This window comes from Leptopilina boulardi, unplaced genomic scaffold (assembly GCF_019393585.1).
Source record: "Leptopilina boulardi isolate dan_hultmark-lab unplaced genomic scaffold, ZJU_Lbou_2.1 LbouV2_60, whole genome shotgun sequence".
NCBI lineage: Eukaryota > Metazoa > Arthropoda > Insecta > Hymenoptera > Figitidae > Leptopilina > Leptopilina boulardi.
Window position 1 is genome coordinate 1,319,830 of NW_026138006.1, and position 23,926 is coordinate 1,343,755.

At 29.0% G+C, this 23,926-nt stretch overlaps 1 protein-coding gene across 1 annotated transcript in view; it reads left to right on the forward strand.

Moving 5' to 3' along the window:
- LOC127290356 (uncharacterized) overlaps nucleotides 1-23,926 on the forward strand; it is a 289,039-nt gene that overhangs the window by 237,616 nt on the left and 27,497 nt on the right. Inside the window, exon 4 of the mRNA XM_051318861.1 lies at nucleotides 6,892-7,560. Within this exon, the coding sequence (XP_051174818.1) occupies nucleotides 6,892-7,560 (669 nt within the window). The remainder of the gene's footprint in view (nucleotides 1-6,891; nucleotides 7,561-23,926) is intronic.

The following is a 23,926-nucleotide window of genomic DNA, read 5'->3' on the forward strand; positions in this document are numbered from 1 at the left end:
AATCAGAAATCTCATTATTTGTAAGCATTGATAGAAGTAGTCTTATTACAACTCGTCAAGGTACAATTCGTACAAAAGGGGAAGTAATAATACAATTTTTTGATTTTTCATTAAAATTCGGTGTTGTCAACTATCAAAGTGATTCACAAATTATTGGGATTTTAGGAGCACAACTTATCGATCAAATATTTGAAACTACTTACTGCTACCAAGTAGCAATAGAATACGAGAAAACACTTCAAAGAAGCGAGTTTTCTATCAAAAAACGTATTATAACTCGTTTCTCAAAAATTCTGCGATTTTGCTGTATTCAAAGGTTTTCTTAACTTTATTATGTCCTTAACTGATGATCCTAATAATATCACTTTCAATAAAGAAATTTATCCTAATATTTACATATCTTCCGAAAGTTTAAAAAACTCAAGAGGTCTTTTTTTAATAAATCCTTCTATAGATGTTAATTTAATTAAAGAAAATCAGTTAGATAAAAGCATAATAATAGATAGAACCGAAAAATGTATATCACATTTTGGAAAATTCAATATTACTGGATCAGTGCATATTATAATCGCTAGTAGACCAATCAAGTTTTATACTTTTATTGGCAATAATCAACCAGAAGTAAAAGGAATTATGGGATTATCATTTCTTAACAAAAATCCTAACGAATTTCATTTCGAAATTATTATCCTTTAATTATCACAGCTAATGTATTGTTTTGTACTGACTGTAATTTTGTTTACAAAAATGTCGTGCTTCTTTCAATACTTTTATGGATAAAGGATGTTGCATTAATTCTAAATTTTAATTCTCAAATTTCTAAAAGAAATTTGCAATTAAACTTATCATTTGTAATAATTCCTTATGAGTAGTTATTTTTCCTTTATAGAAAAATATAAAGATCTGTATCCAAATATCATTGTAAAATCTCGGTTCTTTAAAAATTTTGAAGGAAGATTTATTATAGATCCGTCATTATCAATAAACCTTATAAAAGAAAAAGTATTAGTCTCTTTACTAGGAATAGATCGATCAAAGAGATATACATTTAGAGACGGTACCATTGAAATAACAGGGCAAGCTAGCGTTTGTATAAATTATTCTGTTGTAAAATTTCAATCAATTGCATACGAAGGATTTTCCGACATAATTGGTATTTTAGGGTTGCAATTTTCCATTGATATTGTTAACGAATATAATAATTCTTTTTTAGTAAAATAAATAAATAAAATTTGAAAATCAATGAAAATTGGTCCCCCACAAATCACAATGTCTACTGATAATTTAACTGGTGATATCAATCGAACACTCAATGATGTCATGGTAACATCAATGGCTGAGTGTTTCGCTTTACAACAAGGTGTGATGCATATTCCTTTTTACGATGGGAAAAATATTCCTGTAAGAGATTTTATTTAGGATATAGTGAACGGTGAGTCTAGTATTCCCAAAAATTGCGAAGACCAGTTTATAAAAGCAGTATTATCTAAAAACTTTTGAACTTTTGACACTATTGATAGTTTTATACAGCATTTAAAGCAATAATTTGCGCCTTGCAAGTCTTATTCATGGTATCTTCATGAGATATCCGCAATTCGTATGGGTCGTAGTGAAAGTGTAAGCGAGTTTTATGACAAATTAACCCTGTTAGAAGCCGAAACTAGAGCTGCCCTTGAAGATAAATACGAAGCAAGTAAAGTCAAAACAATTTTAGAGCCTTTAACCGACTGTGCTCTGGAAGCCTATATTAGAGGATTACCAGATGGAATTTCAAGAATGATTGAAGCGAGAAGCCCTAACTCTATTGAAGAAGCCTTAAAATTTGCATTAGAATATGAAACGAGACATCAGAATCAGTTACCTACTTATAGCAATAATTACCATATTTCTCGACATCCGCAAATGAATGAGTATGGAGCTAGAGATAGAAGTCCTAGTCCGAGGGTACGTTTCGCTCCACCGGAAGAGCAACAAAAATTGCGTCATCAGATCTCTATTCCAGCAGGAATTTTGGAACAGCCATATCCATTACAACAACCAACTACTAGTTATTATCCATCTTATCCTTTCTATCCTTAATAAACAAAACACCAGTAACTTTCCAAGTCGTACCATCCGATTTTCCAATAGCATCCGACGGAATTCTAGGTAGAGAATATCTTGGAAAAGAAAGGGTAGAAAGGACCCCGCACCAAATACATGGAAAAAAAATTCTCGGACAAATTTTTTGTAACTTTGCAATTTTGTAGCTTTTGACCTCCTGAACAAAAAATGTTAATGGCAAAATCCAAAAAAATGGACAGATTTTTTGTAAAATGAGATTAAAGTTGAAAATTCACAATATGATCCAGATATATACAGTAAAAAATGAGTAAAACCCATATAATTGAATTGACTAGCATGAAACTGGTTACTCGGGGGTTTTTGGGGTCGCTGATCACGAATCCGCTGTTAGTTTTTAAAATCACAAAATGGCGGATCCAATATGGAGGACGACTTTTTTTAAAATCCAACGAAATCAATTGAAACTGGGGCACGCTCAAGTATCAGGGCTTGCTTGTGGCTCAAGGCTTGTCCAAGGTTCAAGGCTTGTTTGAGGCTCAACGACAGCTTTAGGCTTGCTTGAAGCTCAATGCTTATTTAGGGTCCAAAGATTTATTAAAGCTTAAGACTTGACTAAAGCCAAAGCCTTTCTAAAAGCTCAAAGTTTGCTAAAGGCTCAAGCATTACTTGAAGCTAAAAGCTCTAAAAGCCTTAAGCAACCCTTCAGCCATAATCAAGTTTCAAGCCTGCAGCCTTAAGCGAGCTTTGAGCCTTAAGGTAGCCTTGAGCCTTAAGAAAGCTTTGGGCCTTAAATAAACCTTGAGCATTAAGCAAGCCGTGAGCAATAGATATGCTTTGAGCATGTAGGAGATTTGAGCCTTAAGTAAGCCTTGAGTTTTAAATAACTCTTGAGTCTTAAACAAACCTTGAACCTTAACTAAGCCTGGAGCCTTAAGCAAGCCTGGAGCCATAATAATGCTTTGAGCATCAAGTAAGCTTTGAGCCTTAAGCAAGACTTGAGGCTTAAAAAAGCCTTGAGCCATAAGCGAGTCTTGAGCCATAAACAAGCCTTGAACATTAAGCAAGCCGTGAGCAATAAACATGCTTTGAGCTTTAAGTAAGATTTGAACATTAAGTAAGCCTTGATTTCGTTGTATTTAAAAAAAACCGTCCTCCATATAGGATCCGCCATTTTGTGTTCTTAAAAACTGACAGCGAATTCGTAATCGTCGACCCTAAAAACCCCCGAGTAACCAGTTTCAAGTGATTTCGTTGTTTTTTTAAAAAAGTCGTCCTCCATATTGGCTCCACCATTTTATATTTTCAGAAACTGACAGTGGTTTCGTCATCAGCGACCGCAAATACCCCCGACTAACCGGTTTCAAGCTAGTCAATTCAGTTGTTTGGGTTTTACTCATTTTTACTGTATACATCTGGATCATATTGCGAATTTTCAACTTTAATCTCATTTCACAAAAAATCTGTCCATTTTTTTGGATTTTGCCATTAACATTTTTTGTTCAGGAGGTCAAAAGCTACAAAATTGCAAAGTTACAAAAAATTTGACCGAGAATTTTTTTTCCATGTATTTGGAGCGGGGTCCTTTCCTTCTTTCTCTATAGTTACTCATTTATATAGCAAATAAACCAAAAAATGTAAAGATCAAAGCAAGAACTAGACAAGTAATGCCGATAGATGTTTTAAACAACGAACTAACTGAAGGCTATTTACCATTAATAAAAACTGTCGAAGGATTATTGCTGTTGGCTGCAACTCGACATGGATAAATAATGAACTCACAATTAACCAAATAAACTATTTATTAAAAATATAATAATAAATAATAATATAATAATGAACTCACAATTAACCAAATAAACTATTTATTAAAAATATTTCACTTCACACATTTATACGTGTTTCAAACACTTTAATATAGTTCTTGTAACCACTCCTTGCCAACATATATTCGTCTTCCAAGTCAGCCCGGTTTGATCTGTTAATTGATCACTGCGCGCGCTCTTCCTTCCTTCCCGCTGGTCCCCTAATCGGTGAGAATCCGGAAATATCTAGACTACCTATTTCTTATACTAGACAACGAACGGCCTATATTAAGAAAACCGCTGACACGCACAATCACTCACACATATGAATAGATCTCCCTATGTGATACCCGACGCTGATACCAATATATATAGAAATTTACGACCCAAAAGGTAATATCGAGACACAATAAATATTCAAATTCTACCTGGTTTTAAATAGTCCAATTTTGTTCAAAAAAAATAAAAAAATCTGCTTTTTATTATTATTCATTTTAATGAATTCAGCACGGAGGAATAGTAAGGAGACCGATCTCTGCGTTTGAAAATGTCAGAAAAACATGTACGATAAGTGCCAGGTTCAGTGCATTGTACTCAACTGGCCAAAGCAGTTGAGCATGCGCATTGGACCTCAATTTTGACAGATGAAAAGTGTGGTTATGCGATATACATATATGTCACAAAAAAATATTAGTATTCAGTGTTTATTTCAGAAATTTTATTTACCATTACGATATTGTATCTCCAAAATAATGTGTAAGTATATAATAATGTATGCTATTGGAATATTTAAAGTGTCAATAAATTGAAGTAATTATTAAAAGAATAATGGAGCCATAGTAATTACAAACATATTATTTATTACGTATGTCATGAAAAAGATTTTTTTACATCCTGGCACACAGCACGACATTTTAAAATAAACATTTTCAGAAGCGCTACTACAGCAAGATCGGTCTCCTTACTATTCCTCCGTGGAATTCAGGCAAAATAAAATATTTATCTGTTTATTAAAAATATGTCATTTTAAATTTAATGAAAAGTCTAACCTGCTCAATAAAAATTTTTAAACATCTACAATATACTAATTGTACAAAGGTAGCATAATACAAAGTTTTTTCATTCGAAAATAAAATAAAATATTAACTTTATTAAAATTAGTGTAATTAAGTTTTCGGTATATTTAAGTAAAAAATCTTAATTTTAATTAATAGACGAAAAGTTCCTTTAAAATATTATATATTAATTTTAATTTAATTTTTATTATATATTAAGTTTATTTAATTGCAGACTTTAAAAAAAAATTTAATTTAAAAATATATAAATAAATTTAATATAAAAGATTGTTAAGTTTTAAATTATAAGAAACTTTACATACAAGTAGTTTATTGGAAAATATTAGACACCTGTTTTTTATATCGGCCCAAAAATGGTTTTAGGGGTAGAAATCACTCTTAAAACTTTTTAGGGATGAGAATGATTATTCTACGAATTATTTGAACGATTATTATAAAACCGGGTATAGAGGGGGTTCTGAGGTCGTTGATTACGAATATGAAGTCGGTTTTCATAATTCAAAATGGCGAATCCAATATGGAGGCATTTCATTGTAATGTCCTATGTTAAAAAATCAGTTTCTCCAAAAAACTAAAACTTTTGGAAATTGTTGTCCTACCTAATGGTAAAATATAAAAAAAAATTTTTGACTTTTTTGCAATTTTGGGGAAGATAGAAAGGGGGGTCAATTTTATCAGCTTTCCTTGACACCCCCTATTATTTGATACAAAATTTCAACATTTTTCAAAAAAATTACTATTGTTTTAAAAATTAATCCGCCATTTTGAATTTTTTAAAACTGACTTCATATTCGTTATCAACGACCTCAAAAACCCCTTAATACAAAGTTTTATAAAATCTAATCATTTTAGAAACAAATTAAAAAAAAATAAATAATTTTTTTAAAATTAATCGGCCATATTGGATCCGAAATTTTGAGTTTTTGAAACCCACTTGATATTCGTAATTAACTACCTCAGAAACACCTCTATGCCCGGTTTAACAATAATTGTTCAAATAATTCGTAGAATAATCAATTTCACCCCTAAAAATTGTTACGGGTGATTTCTACCGCTTTAACCATTTTTGGGCAAATCTAAAAAAATAGTTGTCAAATATTTTCCAATGAACTACTTGTATGCAAATTTTCAGGAAAATTGGTGTCTGCAACCCCTCTAGTATTACTTGTAAGAAAAAAGTTAGTGAATTACAGAAATGAATTATTATATATTATAATACCTTATAATTTGCTTACTCAAAGTCCGTCTCGGGCTGCAAACGCCAACGTAAACACTGGCTGCCTTTGGACTTATAGTTTCGCTTTGGCGTTCGTCCGTCGTACACTCGTATGGTTGGCATGGTAACAGTTACCGTAACAAACGTTACCAGAGCAACCGTTACCATGGAAAACATTTCCATTACAACCGTTACCTTAGCAGGCGACGAATGCATGCAATGGAGGCACTGTAGGTTCAAACTATACTAATGTTGAACTTTCTATTGGGATTGGCTGTACTTCAATACGCCATTTTGTGTTTACCTACTTCTGACAACCATGTTTCTTTTTCGTCTTTCTTTAATCAACACGATGGAAAAGGAAATAAAAACCAAAATATCTGACGAAGTATTTAGGTAAAAGTCACTAGACAGCCAATCCCAATACTGTAAGTTTTGTATAAAAAGCTGCCGACACATTGGCACACTCCCTTTTTGAGTGATACAAAATTGTTTTTACATTTTTTGAAAGGTATTTAGATTTTCATATCTGATTTAAAATTACAATTGAGTTAGTGCAAAACTTTAGTAGATATTGCAACATTAAAAGAGCTTGACCCACCCTGGAATGAATCTTGGTATGCAAATTTTATGCAAAAAAATTTCTTTTCGGAGTGACATTTAAAAATGCTAACTTGACTGGACTAATAATTGTATTTCAATCGTTGTCTAATATTTTGTTTCGCTTACGTAGGTTCGTCTTAAAATGTATAAGACATCTTCAAAGGAACGAGTTTGTGAAGTTCAATCACTGGAAGGTAGTACTTCAGCACAGCGTTACATACAACAGCATCGTAGATTTTCGGAATTCACGTTAGACTCAATTCCTGCAGCGTCAAATAATAGAAGAAGAGTTTCGGAAATGCCAGTAACTCCAATATCCAGAAGTAAATTTTCGCAAAGTGCTGGAATTATTTGCTCCAACACAGATCTCATTTCTATTCTCAGTTCATTAACATCATCAGCCACTGAAATTAATAGACGCGATGAAGAATTTTCTTTGACAGTGGAAAATAAGTCTAGTAAAAGACCTGTACAAAATAAAAAAAATCTTAAAAATTTTCGTTCTAACAGCTTTGATATCTCTATACTGCATGAGACAAGAAGTAAATTATTATGTTCTAGTACTGTGAAATCTGCAAATTCTGCACCTTCTAACTGGTTTGTTATGCGTCATCAACCTATGTCCAAGAAGGAGAAAAACAATGAGAGTATTTCAACATTAATCAATTTTAAATTTGACAAACTGAAAGTCGTAAATTTTACCAAAGAAGCCCTTCTAAAAAATCCTCAAAGTAAGGAATCAAACTTAAGGCATAAAGTTATTTGGGATGGACTCAGTGGTACCAAAGTCGATGCGCAGGTAATTTATAATTAAAGATTGTTTCAATGTACAAAACAGATACTCGGAAAAGTTTTCGATCGGTACATTTTCCTACCTATAGTAACGTTGCGTGTCATTTACATATTTATGCTGCAGTACGTGTCTGTGGCACATGAGTACCCTCAGAGAGAGCAGCACTACAAATTATTCTCTCCTATATTAACTTCATTGTTTAAATGTATCTCTTATTGGGAAGCAGCCCCCTCTCAAGAGTGAACATTTTTCCTTAAAGGAAAAGATGTTATCATTATCTCATTTAGTACTGCAATCTAGCACGCAGAGACTACAGATCGCTCGAAAACTTTTTCTGTGTGGAATACATAACGCACATTGCACAAGATATTGCTGTAAGGTTATCGTATGTGGATGATTCTCCACGTAGCGAACAATTTAGTTACTGCTATTATTAAATTTTTTTAACAATTTAACAAAAATTAAATTATAATCTTCAAGGTTAGTGCTAAAGAATGAAATATCTGTGATGAGCCAGACAAAATATTAATAATTTTATTCTCTCTGAATAACAAACGCGTTTTAATGAAAAGGCCCTTACTATGACGCATACGAAAAATTGATTTCTCAATCAATTTATTAGCGATTTTCATTCTGTTTCATATTCACGTCATTTATTTTCACTGAACTAATACTATTAAACTTTAGTTGACGTAAAAGGCTCAAAATTTCTGAAATGAGCCACTAATTTTTCGATGGCGAGATTTTTATATGTCATATCAATAATTTTATAGTATTTTCGAATCAAAATAAGGTCCTAAAGTTGTTTTGCAAAATTTTAATTATTTTAAGAGTTATTGTTTAAATAATTTTTAAGCATCCAATTATTAAAAAAGCTTTTCTACGGTTGTACTTGATAAATCTTGCTACAATTTGGTATGAGTAATATATAATAATCATGCTTTCAAACCAAAAAAAAAATAGGTTTGATTTTGTCCATAATTTGTTTAAAATAGCAAACATTATTATAAACGAATGAAAATGCAATAAACTTCTGCGCCTAATTTTGTATTTTTTCTTGTCAATTATGATTCCCTATTTTATCACGAGTATTTCAAAAAAAAGAAAAGTCAGTATATTGCATTAGGTCAAAATTTATTAATATATTGATATATAATCCATGGCCTATCCAAGTTTTGAAACCTTACGCCGCACTTTTTCCAGACTATTACAATTTCAATAATTTTTTATCCAGACATTATTCGCCACCATTATGATTCGCCCTGTTTGTCTAGGAGTTAGAAAAAATAATAATCAGTGTTGCCAGATGCGATGAAACAAATTATGGACGCGACCTATCAAAATTATCGTACATAATAGTACGCAGCGCGAAATTCAAATTTAAACTGGGATAAATTTTATTAATACAGTTACTCAAGAATAAAATTTTTTTATTTTTATACATTTTAAAATAAATATTAATAATAAATAAACAATATCATGCTCTTGTTCCCAGATAGCACAACATATTCCAGGAACCTTCCAGGAATGTTCCGCTGGAATATTTGGAATATTCCGCTGGAAGGTGCTTGGAAGGTCCTGGGAATATAGGAAATGTCCACTTGACTTTGAATGTTCCAAAGGAAGGTTCCTGGAATATCCCTTGAGAATTTGACTGGAAGAAGTAATAGGAATATTTCAGAAATATTCCAAAGTATTCTTCCGGGAAGATTTAATAGTTTTCTCCCAGGAATATTTAGAAATTTTCTCTGCGGAATACTTAATAGGATCATGCAGAGAAACTGCGTAGGAAATTTTTGCTCAAATTGTTCCCTGGAAACCTATTTGTTGAGGATGCAATAGAAATTTTTTTGACAAAAACTTGTAAAATATGTCTCAGAAAGGCTTATAAAAAATATTTTTAAAAGTTCTTTTTATTATCAATTCTAGTTAGTTAAAGAAAGCTAAATGTTAATCAATCGACCAAATTAATTTCATGTTGGATGAGTTTAAATTTCAAATAACGAGTTTACGCCTTTTAAAGATAAAAGTAAATAAAACGATTCTATTAATTTTACTATTTAAAAAATCCTTATTTTAACTGAAAAATAGACCCGAAGGAGAGAAAAAATTCAATTTTGATGAAGTTATTTTTAAATTTATTGTGAAATCCTTTTAATGAAATTGAAATACAATTGTTTATTTTGTAAAAGTTCTTGGATAATGTACATAGAGTATACGCTTTTTGGAAATCATTCACTTCGCAGGGATAATTAAAAGTTACTGAGTTTATGGTAAGTATTTGGCAAAATTTATAAATCGGAATTTAATACAATAATACACAACAGTCATTTCACTCATCAACATTCTCTTTCATTAAATATGTAACGGTAGAGAAAATAAGAAAATTGATATTTCTTTTTAACTTTAGATGCAGCGACAACCGCGGCGTACATCGAAATTCTCCCACAATCTGCGGCAAGTATAGTAAAAAAATGTTAAAACTAGTCAAAACTAGTAAAAGGAATGTGCTAGAGGAATTTGAATTCGACTTTTTCACACGGTATTGACCACACTTTAACAGCTACATCCTCCAAAGAAAATGAATATCGGATAGTTGCAGAATTTTTCATGAAGTGAATATTGAATTTAATTATGTTTAATCGCGGTTTTCAGGATCTGAGTCCAGATTATCTTCTACTCCACCATCATTATCATTTTCCTCGTCTTCTAATTCAAGCTGCATGGCGGATTCAGTTTCCTTTCGCTTCTGTTCCTTCTTTCTTATGTATAAATTATTTTAATTAGCATTATTTTCACTTGCATCATCTTTAAAATAAATTTTGAAAAATTAGGTCTTATAGTTCATATTTCGTTCGGGAATATTATTACTAAACAATTTCTATGATTCATTATAGCAATCTATGAATTCACTAATCAAAAAAAAATAACTTTATTGTCTTTAAAGATTGTCATAAAAAACCATTAAGTAAATAATCATAATAAAATTTATTTTTAAATGATTTGTATTTTTATCAATTAAAAAGCACAGTATAGTAATAACTAAGGGAAGAAAACGGTTAATTTTTAGCCCAGCGAAATCAATGATGTTTAGAATCGTCAATTGTTTTCTAACAATATTGAATATTCAACATTATAATATATTGTAAAAAATTTAAAATATTATTAATTTGTTGATAATTTTTAAAATAAAAATAAAAATTTTCGAGAAATTAAAATTTAATTTCTCTTACAATTTTCATTATCTTTCATTACTGATTTTTTCTAGCTTTTGTCATGATTTTAAACAATAAAGCAAATGGATTTTGAAAAATATTAATTTTTGCAAAAAATGTAATTTCTAAAATGTCAAAATTTTTTTTATGAATTCTAAGAATATACAATACTTTTAGATTATAAATTCTACCAAAAAAAAATTGACACCACTGAACAGTATTAATTTTGATAGTTTAAAATTTAACCGGTCCCTCTCCTTAAGCTAAGCTATGTATTTTAAATACCTTTAAAAATGTAATTAATATACAAACAAATATTTATAAAAAAAATAAAAAATGTATATAAAAAGATTTTTAGATTGTGAATATAGAATCATGTTATATATATATATATATATATATTGTAGATTGGCTTTCAACATAATATATATATTATGTTGAAAAAATTATTGCACGTACTGTCGACGGTTTTCACGTTTTGTACACGCTATGAGCCAATCTTTAATGGATTTGTCTATCTCAGCTACTGTTGCTTTTGGAAACATTTTTTGTGTGCAGTCTTTAAAATATAATTAAAAATATCATTAATTAAAATATCATTAATTTTCTGGCTAAAATACTTTACGATGAAACATATTTTAAAAATAAAATATTTACAAATGCTTGTAATGAAAAATATATTTTAAATGTAAAATAAAGCACTTCAAGAATAAATTAATAATACTTAGGGACTATCCATAAATAACGTTGCGTGATTAATGGGGTAAAAAATTGCAACTGATTGCAACAAGGGGGAGCAGGGTGGGTGATTTGGAAATGTAACGTTGCACATTTCTATTCTCTCATTCTTATATTTTTCGTCATCGTCAAATTACTTTGAAGATGTAGAAACTGATATCGCTATAGAAAGATGATAATTAATGATAAATCAGGGTTATCACAAGAATTGATTTTTTAATGTTAAGATTACACAGGCACACAAAAAAAAGTTGTCTGTTTCTTGAACTAGACATATATATTTCCTATAGTATTTTGGGCCACTGAAACCAAATATGAGCTCAGAATTGCTCCATAACCCTCAGTTTTTTTTAAATCGACCAAAACCACCCTTAAACGGACAAATTCACACTTCGGAGATAAAAAATAAATCAACTTATTTTTTAAAAAAACCTAATTTTACATCTACGAAACTTTGCTCCACTAACTCAAAAACAAAGCCAGCATTGATCCAGCACCCCCTGAATTTTTTTAATCGAAAAAACTCCCCTAATCTGAAGAATCAAATTCAGGAGATAAAACAATAAAATAACTGATTAAAAAATTTTATAACAAGGTATTTTTACTCCAGCAAGGCAGAAACAAAGCCAGAAATGCTCCCTCACCCTCTAAAATTTTTTTAAATCGAAAAAACCATCAAAGAATCAAACTTAGGAGGTAATACAATATAATTATATTGTATTACCTCCTAAGTTTGATTCTTCAGATTAAGGGTAGTTTTTTTGATTAAAAAAATTCAGAGGATGATGGAACAATGCTGGCTTTTTTTTTGAGTTAGAAGAGCAAAACTACATACATGTAAGGTTCTGTTTTTAAAAAAACCGGTAATTTAATATTTTTTTACTTATTAAATTTGAATTTTTCTATTTAAGGGTGGTTTTATCGATTTAAAAAAAATTTAGAAAGTGATGGAGCATTTCTGGCTTTGCTGGAGTAAAAATACCTGGTTATAAAATTTTTTAATCAGTTATTTTATTGTTTTACCTCCTGAATTTGATTCTTCAGATTAGGGGTAGTTTTTTCGATTTAAAAAAATTCAGAGGGTGATGGATCAATGCTGGCATTATTTTTTCGAGTTAGAAGAGCAAAACTACATATATGTAAGGTTCTGTTTTTAAAAAAACCTGTAATTTAATATTTTTTACTTATTAAATTTGAATTTTTCTATTTAAGGGTGGTTTTTTCGATTAAAAAAAAATTTAGATGGTGAGGGAGCATTTCTGGCTTTGCTGGAGTAAAAATATCTGGTTATAAAATTTTTTAATCAGTTATTTTATTGTTTTACCTCCTGAATTTGATTCTTCAGGTTAGGGGTAGTTTTTTCGATTTAAAAAAATTCAGGGGGTGCTGGATCAATGCTGGCTTTGTTTTTGAGTTAGTGGAGCAAAGTTTCGTAGATGTAAAATTCGGTTTTTTAAAAAAATAAGTTGATATATTTTTTTCTCCGAAGTGTGAATTTGTCCGCTTTGGTGTGGTTTTGGTCGATTTAAAAAAAAACTGAGGGTGATGGAGCATTCTGAGCTCAGATTCGGTTTCAGCGGGCCAAAATACTATAGGAAATATATGTCTAGTTCAAGAAACAGACAACTTTTTTTTTTTGTGTGCCTGTGTTATCGAAGTATTCGACACAACGTGTTCGGAGTAGTCTCTCTTATTTTATACTGTTTAACAATTTATAGTATGTGCGAGAGTTATCTTTTTATTACTGATTGATAGTGGACTTTTTATTTTATTAGTCTTGACTATTTTTCGAGTTTTTACTTTTTTCTTGGCATCTTTTTCGATGGATATTGTGTTTCTAACCTAAAAGTGTCATGGATAAAACTGTTCTGGATTTGAATGATAAGGTGTGTCGCGGATGTGGTGATTATATTAAAAGGGAAGTTGTTCGGTGTGATATGTGTAATGTACCTTATCACCCTGGTTGCATTAAAACAAAAAGAAAGTGCTGCACGAGGACCCCCTCTCCCAGCTTGTTGGCGCCAATTACGAAGGATGACTTGTCTACCGTGATGGCCGAACAGCTACGTCAATTTTCGCTACAAATAAAACCTCTCAAAGTCACTCTTAACGATGTCTCTGACCGAGTGGGGAATATCGAAAAAGCCTTGTCCCGTTTGGATGTCCTCGAGGAAGATATGGAAGGTATTAAAAATGATGTCGCGTTACTAAAAAATGATTTTAAAAGTTGTTCGGAAATAGTGAAAAAAAAAAAATTTTTGGCTATAAACTTTATTATTAAGTACTTATGTACGAAAGGGCACTGCCCGTAAATACATGTAAATAAATAAATAAATAAATTATCACCAAAATTTGATTTTGTTTTTCTCTGACTTTTCCTTTGATTTCCAGACGGAATTTGGAATTTTTCCCTGACCCAAATAAAAACTTTTTAAGAGGTCATCCGTTACAAAAAGGAAGACAACAATTTTGATAAGTAAAAATTTGAATTAAAATTTTTAAAAAATGTAATTTTCGGTGCTTTTTTAAAAATTGAATATTTTTTTAGTACTTTTGATAAAATTCCTTGACTTTCTACTTTAAAATCTCCTAAAATTCAATTATTTTTAACAATAAAAACAACAAATCTTTCAAAATTTAATTATTTTTAAAAATATAAACTACAAATCTTTCATACTTCAGTTATTTTAAAAAAATTTCAATTAAAAATTCTCTAAAATTCAATTATTGTGAAAAATTCGTAAAAAGTATTCAGCATATTGAATTTACAATAAATTCAAGATCAAATATCTTAAAATTAAATTATTTAATATAAAAAAAACTTTAGCTTTTCCAAAATTCCAATGCTTTAAAACTTTTTTGAATTTAACAATTCTCTTTAAAATTTAATTATTGTCTGAAATATGTAAAGAAATATTCAGCAATTCAAATTGACAAAAATTTGAAATTAATTGGAGCAACTTTATTTAAGGATGATCCCTTACGTTTTATAACTTTGTATAAGCAAAGTTGTTGGAATCCGCTTTTTTCTTTAGCTTTCCATTTAAAAGAAAACCCTTTTCCTGCGGAGTATGTAAGAAGAAAATCCATTTCACTGCATACTGCCAATTGGAGGGTCCGAAGTTTTCCAAGATTCTTGACCTCATGCACCTAATGAAAATAAATGTTTTATAGTGTATATTTGAATAAGATGGAAATATTAAGTCAAATGATAGTTTTTAAATTACATACAAAAGACCTATAAATTGCAATGTTGTTGATGTTTTAGATAAAGTTTTATTAAAAGAATATGTACCACTTGCGATAAAAATCTTTTGTCTTTTAATTTATTCTCAATTTTCATAGCTTCTGCTGCTGTTTGAGCTGGAAACATTTTTAATACTTTTTCCTCACCATGAATTTGCGCTACTGTTTCTTCAATGAGAAAACTACTAGAATCTCTTTTGCAGAATGACTCCATCATTAACCCCATTGCATTCGTCTTTTGCAACATTAATAGCTCGTACGGACTCACTATTCAAAATTAAATGTTAATAAACTATAGTCCCAATTTTTTAAATATTTATTTAATCCATTTACTAAATTTTTGATAATAATAATATTAATAATATTTTTTAATATTATAATATTTTTTTTTGATTGTTATTAGTGCATATTTAAGATGGAATTTGATTTAAAAATTGCGATGAACTTACAACCCCGCAGAACTTCCGGTGAATCAACAAATATTTTTGATGAACTTCTACGCGTGTTAGAAATTTTATTTCCATGCGTAGCAGCAGATGGCTTTTGGCTAGTCGAGGCTGTTTATATAGAAAATGTAATTTTATTTTAACTTTTTATTTTATTTTTTGTTATTTTCTTATTATTTTTTATTATTATTTTTAAAAAGGTTAAAATCATTAACATTTAAAAAAAAAGAAAAAAAGAATTATTTTTTTCTTAAAAGAGCTATTGTTTGTTATTTAAATTACAATATTATTTATAAAATTATTTATTATATTTTTTTATAAGTTTTGATGCAATGTACGATATGATATTATTTTCCGCGTGGAAGGATTCGTGTAAAATATCTGAAAGTTTTTTTGAGAAAAAACCGGAAATTTTTACAAAATATTCCGTGAAAATCTTGGAATTCTCTTCTGGATTTTTCCCGTAATTTCTTAATTATAGATTTTTATTATACCTTTTTATAATGAAAAAATGTTATTTTATTATTTGTAGAGAAAATTGCTTTTTAACAATTTTAAAATCAATAAAATTAAAATAAAGAAAACAAAGAAAAAATTAAAGCATTACTTTTTTTAAAGAAAGAGCTATTTTCCGTTACTTAAATAATAATGTTATTTTACTTCTGATAAAAATTTTTCAATTTTACTATTTGAATATAACTACACGGACAGAATGAAAAGTGAAAAGAGTTTCAAAAATTAACCTGTTTGTTGTAATTGTGAAGGTTGCTTCTCAATCTCATCTATTTCCATTTCACTATCCATTGAATCGGTTTCAATAACCTGGACCTTATTTTCATTTTCAGGTACTAGAGCGGTTATTTTTTTGCTAGTCGAGGCTGCAAAGAGAATGGTAATTTTATTGTAACATTCCTATATGGAATAAATTTGCGAATTTTTTCCGGGAATACACTGAAAAACTTTTCCAGATTTCCGGAAAATTTATACAAGAGATTTCAAATTTTTCCAAAAATTTTCAGAAAGTTTTCCAAGTAAAAACTGAAAATCTCTACCAGAATTTTGCCGGAAATAATTTCATATTTATTTTTTATATCTATTTAAAGAAAAATAGATTTTTTAAGACGTTTAAATTAACGAAATTAAAAAAAAATTAAAAGAGACGAAGGAAAAGAAGATTTATTGTTTTTTTCAGAAGAAAAGCTACTTTTTATTTTTTTAAGTTATCTTATTTTCTTTTTAAATAGATGAAAAATATTTTAACTAGATTGACGAATGCAAAATGGAAAATTTTTAAAAAATTAACCTCTTTGTTGTAGTGGTGTAAGTTGTTCCTCGAACTCTTCCACTTCGATATCCGGCTCCAAATCCTTATCCAAATTTTTAAATTCATCTTGTTCCTCACCTCCAGTCGATTGCACGTTTATCGTAGCTTTGGAATTGCATGGAGTAAACAAAATTTTCCGCACAGATTTCGATTGTTCAATACTTTTCTTCTCCTGTTCCCTGCTCGCTTTTTTCCAAGTTGCGAGCGTGTCTAGTTTTTTTCAATTGCTCCATGTTGACATTGTCATCAGTGTCTAATTCAGACAATTCGAATAATAGTGACATTGCTTTTTTTGCTTTGTCGTAGGTGTCTGAAATTTGGAACTCTTTATCAATCTAAAAACTTAAATTATTATTGAAATTTTCCGAAAAAGTAACAGTAAACTTACTTGATTGTTGTAAAACTTTTACAACTTCCCACGCTTCGCCATTTTTATCTGCCCACTCACTAATCGGTCTTTCATTATTCTTAATAATTTTTAAAAATTCATTTTCGAAGCGGAATGGAGAAAAATAAGCAGCAATCATTTTATTTTTCTGGTTAAAAATTCCCCAATTCGTTTTAATTACTTCTATTCCTTCACAAAACTCAACAACAGAAAAAGCCGGTAAATGATCATCGCTGCAAACAACATTAACTTATAGTGTTTTAAATTTGTTACTTTTTTATTAACTTAGTATTAATTGTTTTGATTAAACACAAATTATTTATTACTTTTATTCAAATTTTTTATCCTACAACTTCTATTTTTTAATTTAGAAATATATTTACATACATTTCTGAATAAATAAATGTACTTAAATTTGTATCATGGTTGCAAATTATAAGTTTGTAACAAAAATTTGATTTTGGTGGTTTAAAATAGAGCCTTTCAAAAGAAACTATTATAAAAAAAATTTAATTTTAATATTTTTTAATTACAATAAATTATTAATGTTTAAAATTTATTATCTTACTTCTCCATAATGCTGAAATTGTATGAATTCCGATATTCTCAGCAAAGGGATAAGAAAAAAGTCGACATTTTATCTCGTTGACAGAAATAAAATGACTTTTCTTCCAGTTTTCATTTGTTTAATAAAGCAACCCATGGTTATGTTTTTTTCAAATATTTAAATTTTTTTATTGTCAAGAAGAAACGTCAAAATAAACTTTTTTTTTCATGTTATAAAATACTACTTTTGTTAAAAAAAATAGTCAATAAATAAGGAAACAGAAGTTTATTGATTTTTATTAAAGTAGATTATTTTATTTAGAGAGACAAAAAATCATTTTGAAGTTTATCGTGTGAAAATCTTGGAAGTTAGAAAAATTTTGCATTATGTAAAGGTATAATAAATTTCAAAATTGATTACTTAAAAATTTGTAGAAAATAAAAATTTTAAAAATTAAATATTTTTATTATAGAAAAGTAATATGTTTAAAGGTTATATTTGGAAGTGAAATAGGGAATTTAATGTTTATGATCATAATTTTAATATATTTAATTAAAGTAATCAACAAAAAAATTAACAATTATTATTTGTAATTTTACTCAATTTTATTGTGTAAATACATTATTTATTTGAATTTATATATTTGCAGCAATTTAACTGTCACTTTATTGTTGAGGTTTTCAAATCAATCTGTTTATAACAACAACTAGAAACTTATATCAGATTACTTTACTCCACTTTAATAAAAAATTAAAAATTGTCACTAATGTTGACGGAGAACCAAACATTGCCTAATAATTATAATTTTTAGATAAACAACAAATTAAAAATTTCAGAAACCTAAAAATCAGAACTAAGAGCAATGTCATCACAATTAGATTTGCGGAAGTTAGACAATAATGATACTGTCAACAATTCAACATCATCTATTTCAAAGACATATAGGTCATGCTCCAGCAACAAAAGAAGTGAATTTAAAATCCAGTCGGCTTTAAGGTTTACTAATTATAACGGGTATTTAAATAATATAATGTTTTCAAATTATATAATTTAAATTTGTTTAAATTTAACTTAATCAATCATTTAATCGTAAAAATAATAAATTTTCGCGTTGTATTGTGAATTTCATATTATTTTTACAATATGGAACTTTCTATCTAAAAAATTTTGAAGTTAAAGATTTTTTTTAATATAATAATAAAATTAGTCATTCATTAGAGAATAAAAAAAATAATTTTAAAAGCATAAAAAACATCTTATTTTTAAAAATAAAATTTTTTGTATTAGTTTTCATATTCAAGTCAATCGAAACATTTTTATAAAAACAGTTAAATATAAACAGTTGTGCAAAACATTTTTTCAGAATAATAAATGAGTAATATAGTAAGAATGTTTAGTGGTTTAATTGATAAAAATTTTTTGTATATAATAAATAAATTACAAAACATTTTGTTTTAAAAATTCACAATTGAAAATATAAAACAGTAAAACAGGTGCAAAGTGACTACCTCTTGCTTAGTTATTTTTTTCAGAACATGAAACCATATTGAATTATGAAAAAATTAAGAAAGTAATTTTTGATTATTTTACAGTTCTTTAAATTTATTTGTAAACTATATTTTTTAAATTGAAACTATCTAAAATTAAAAATTAAAATGAAATTTTAAAGTCCTTGGAGGTTACAAAATTATATATATTATAAGGGAGAGCGGGGTAGTTCCAACACCCCTCACTATCTTAACAAGATAAAAAATGTTATTATTTTTTAAAACAATAATGAATAATAACATTTTGACATCAAACAGTCAATTGTTTATTTTTTTATTTCTATTTTATAGACTCAATTCGTATTAAGTTGAAACTTTTCAGCATTCTTTTGCATATTATTTTTTTTAAATCATGAGCGGTCGGAGTTATTCTACCCCCATTTTTTGTTGCATATTTTTTTATTACTTTCAATCAAATTCATATTTTTAGTTTGTGATTGTTTTCAATGGTTTTCTAATACACTATCAAAATAATTGTAATTAAAAAAGTAAACAATAATGATATATTAAATTTGAATTATATTTTACATATTAATTTTTTTACACTTAAAAATGCACTTTGCTGAAGTGAGTCGGAATTACCTTGCTCTCCCTCAAAATTAAATTAAAATTAAAACAATTAAAATTAAATTGTTAAATTAAAAAAACCATACGATTGTTTAAAATCATGAGAAAGCGAATTATAATTACAATATAAATTAAAATAATTAATGAGAGAGTTTAGTTTTATTTTTTTTGAGAATCAAAAATTTTATTTTTATAAAAATATATTAAATAATTCATTTTTTTGTTTTCAAAGTATATTATAGATTTAAGTAAATATAAGTGTAAATTTTTGTAGGATTTAATCACTTTTTTCACATTTCTAACAACAATTGTTGCATATAGAGGAATTTTTTCAGGAGTGGACCACTTATCTAATTTCCATATAAAAATAATAAATTGATGTTTTTGACATGTTATTTGTCTGAAAAATATTTTTAATAAAACCCTGAAATGAAAAATATGTTCTTGTTTTTCGTTTTTTTCAGACTAAATAAAAAGGATTTACCAATAAAAGTGATCCACTCATGGAGAAATTTCCTTACATTTTATAGCATATTGTAAAAATAACTAAAGTTATTATTATCGGCATCTAGATATTAGGATTATTTTAAGGATATCCTAAAAATATCCACTGGTTCTCGAAAATTATAATATCAGTGAAATGTCTCAATGGTATATGTAGATATTCTAGGGACATTCTCATGGTATTTTAATTTCCTGAAACTATTTTGTACTTATTTATCTTTCGCTTTCTAGAAACTAAATCACAAATTACTTTGAAGACAATGGGCAAGATAAAGAAAAAATCAACGTTATGCGGCTATTCGAAAAAACAGTTTCATCGCATATTAGAAAAGCGGATTAATCAAGATATAAAGTCAATTTTCGATCCACCTAATAAAGAACCACATACGATTAAAAATGTTGCTAGTGCTTCTCGAGAAATTGAGCAAATCGCTGAAACTGTTCCAATAACAAGTACAGATGCAGAATTGATTGACATTATAGAGAATACTGCAGAAACAGTGTCGGTGGATGAGGCTTGCGCTGCTAGTTTTGAAAGTGATAACAAGAGCGAATTATCATATTCTGAAACAAACTCTTTTTATTCTGACGAAAGTAAGGAAGGATCAATAACCGATGATCAAAAAGAGGGCACGGACTTTTCATTCTCAGACGTAGGCGACCAATCTTCTGATGATACTATGGAATATGACGTTAGCGAAAATTATCGTGAAATTTATCCTGACGACCATGGACTAGGTTTTACAACTGAAAGTTGTAAAAAAACATTAAAAAGTGTATTACAGTTTTGGGCAATTAAATTTCGAATAAACTTGGTTGCGCTGACAGCGTTACTTTTAATTCTAAACGGTTTCACGAATGCAGAGTTACCACTGGATGCCAGAACTTTGATGGGTACACCAAGAAACACTCCTATCAATGAAATGGAAGGCGGTCAGTACTATCATTTTGGACTGAAAAGGGCAGTTAAAGGCATTCTAAGGGAATTTAAACGTAGATCTGAAAAAATAGACCACATAAAATTACTTGTGAATATTGACGGACTACCAATATTCAAATCGACAGGCAAAGGATTTTGGCTCATATTATGTTCCGACATAAATGGAAAAAAAGTTTATCCTATTGGTGCTTTTTATGGTCCTAGCAAACCTGCAAACGCAAATGAATTTTGAAATTTTTCGTGGAAGAAGCAATGGAACTCAGCAAAAATGGTTTACCGGAAAGCAATGTTAAATTTAGTTTCGAAGGATTAATTTGTAATGCTCCCGCGAAATCTTTTGTAATGTTTTTGAAAGGTCACACTGGATATTATAGCTGCCCTAAATGTGAAATTAAAGGAGAGTATGTTCTAAATAAAAATAAACGTAATAAATAAAAATCTATTTTAAATAAAATTCCTAAATTCGGTGGTATATCATATGTACCTTTGGACTATATGCACCTTCTTCTATTAAGAGTTGTTAAGAAGCTTATTAGTCTGTGGTTGAAAGGTCCTTCAAAAGGTCGATTACGTGCATTTCGAATGATTAGGATTAGTAAAAGACTGCTGGCTCTTTGTAAAAATTTGCCAAAAGAATTTACTAGGAAACCGAGAACATTGTTAGAGTACAAATATTGGAAAGCAACGGAATTTCGAACTTTCTTGCTGTATACCGGACCTGTAGTCCTGAAAAACGTATTGAGGAAAGACATGTATGATAATTTTTATATTATTACATTCAGCAGCAACTATTTTAGTAAGTGACACTCATCTTAAGGTAAAGCGTAATATTGACTCTGCCCATGAAATGCTTCAGCTTTTTGTCCAAGGTTTCGCAAAAATATATGGAAAGCAACACATATCCCATAATGTTCACAATTTGCTTCATGTGGCTTCAGACGTAAAAAAATATGGAAGTTTCGACAGATATAGTGCATTTCGATTCGAGAATTATATGATGTCTATAAAAAATATGATAAGAAAAGGAGATAAGCCATTAGAGCAAATAGCTAAAAGATATGCTGAAAAGGAAGCGTCTGAAATAAACGATGATTCACCAAATCTTCCAAAAAGAATCGTCAAGATGTCACATAATCGTGGGCCATTATCAAACGACTGTACAATTGTAAAGCATCAATACAAGATATTAAAAACGGACTCTTTCGTTATTGACTGCAATTACAGCAAAGATTCGTACGTATTATTGAAAGATAATACTTGTGTGGCGGTTGAAAACATTGTGCAATTAAATAATAACAAAATTCGTTTGATCGGTCAGAAACTTTTCTCAGAAGAATGCTTATATGATGAACCAGATTCACGAGAATTCAATATTCACATCATGAAAAATTCTGACAGTAATCGATATTCGTTTTCTTTGGAGGATGTAGCTGCTAAAGTGTGGTCAATACCGTGTGAAAAAGGTCGAATTCAAATTCCTCTAGCATATTCTTTTTACTAGTTTTGACTAGTTTTAACTGAGTAGTATATTCGTCGAGTAAATCCAATCATTTATGAGGAATTTGATTGTGTTATAATGTTAATTTGCGAGTAGAAGATTTCGATGGGCTGCACCGTCTGTGAAATAAGAAGATTTTTAGTTTAATTATTATTTAAGTTACCTTGAATTTTCAGAGATTTTTCACATATGCCACCATTAGCGTTGCATCTGAAATAAAAAAAATGTTTGGTTTTTTTATGTAACTATATTAACCTCAGATTGTGGGGGAATTTCGATGTACGCCGCGGTTGTCGCTGCATCTAAAGTTAAAATAAAATATCAATTTTTTTATTTTTTCTACCGTTACATATTCAATGAAAGAGAATGTTGATGTGTGCAATGACTGTTGTATTATTGTATTAAATTCCGATTTATAAATTTTGTCAAATACTTACCATAAACTCAGTAAATTTTAATTATCCCTGCCAAGTGAATGATTTCCAAAAAGCGTATACTCTATGTACATTATCCAAGAACTTTTACAAAATAAACAATTGTATTTCAATTTCATTAAAAGGATTTCACAATAAATTTAAAAATAACTTCATCAAAATTGAATTTTTTCTCACCTTCGGGTCTATTTTTCAGTTAAAATAAGGATTTTTTAAATAGTAAAATTAATAGAATCGTTTTATTTACTTTTACCTTTAAAAGGCGTAAACTCGTTATTTGAAATTTAAACTCATCCAACATGAAATTAATTTGGTCGATTGATTAACATTTAGCTTTCTTTAACTAACTAGAATTGATAATAAAAAGAACTTTTAAAAATATTTTTTATAAGCCTTTCTGAGACATATTTTAAAAGTTTTTGTCAAAAAAATTTCTATTGCATCCTCAACAAATAGGTTTCCAGGGAACAATTTGAGCAAAAATTTCCTACGTAGTTTCTCTGCATGATCCTATTAAGTATTCCGCAGAGAAAATTTCTAAATATTCCTGAGAGAAAATATTAAATCTTCCCGGAAGAATACTTTGGAATATTCCTGGAATAATCCTATTACTTCTTCCAGTCAAATTCTCAAGCGATATTCCAGGAACCTTCCTTTGGAACATTCAAAGTCAAGTGGACATTTCCTATATTCCCAGGACCTTCCAAGCACCTTCCAGCGGAACATTCCTGGAAGGTTCCTGGAATATATTGTGCTATCTGGGTTAATTAAAATTTTTAAAGAAAAAAAAATTAGTTCCGTAGATATTCAAATTTTTAAAATAAATATTAATAACACAGGCACACAAAAAAAAAGTTGTCTGTTTCTTGAACTAGACATATATTTCCTATAGTATTTTGGGCCGCTGAAACCAAATCTGAGCTCAGAATTGCTCCATCACCCTCAGTTTTTTTTAAATCGACCAAAACCACCCTTAAA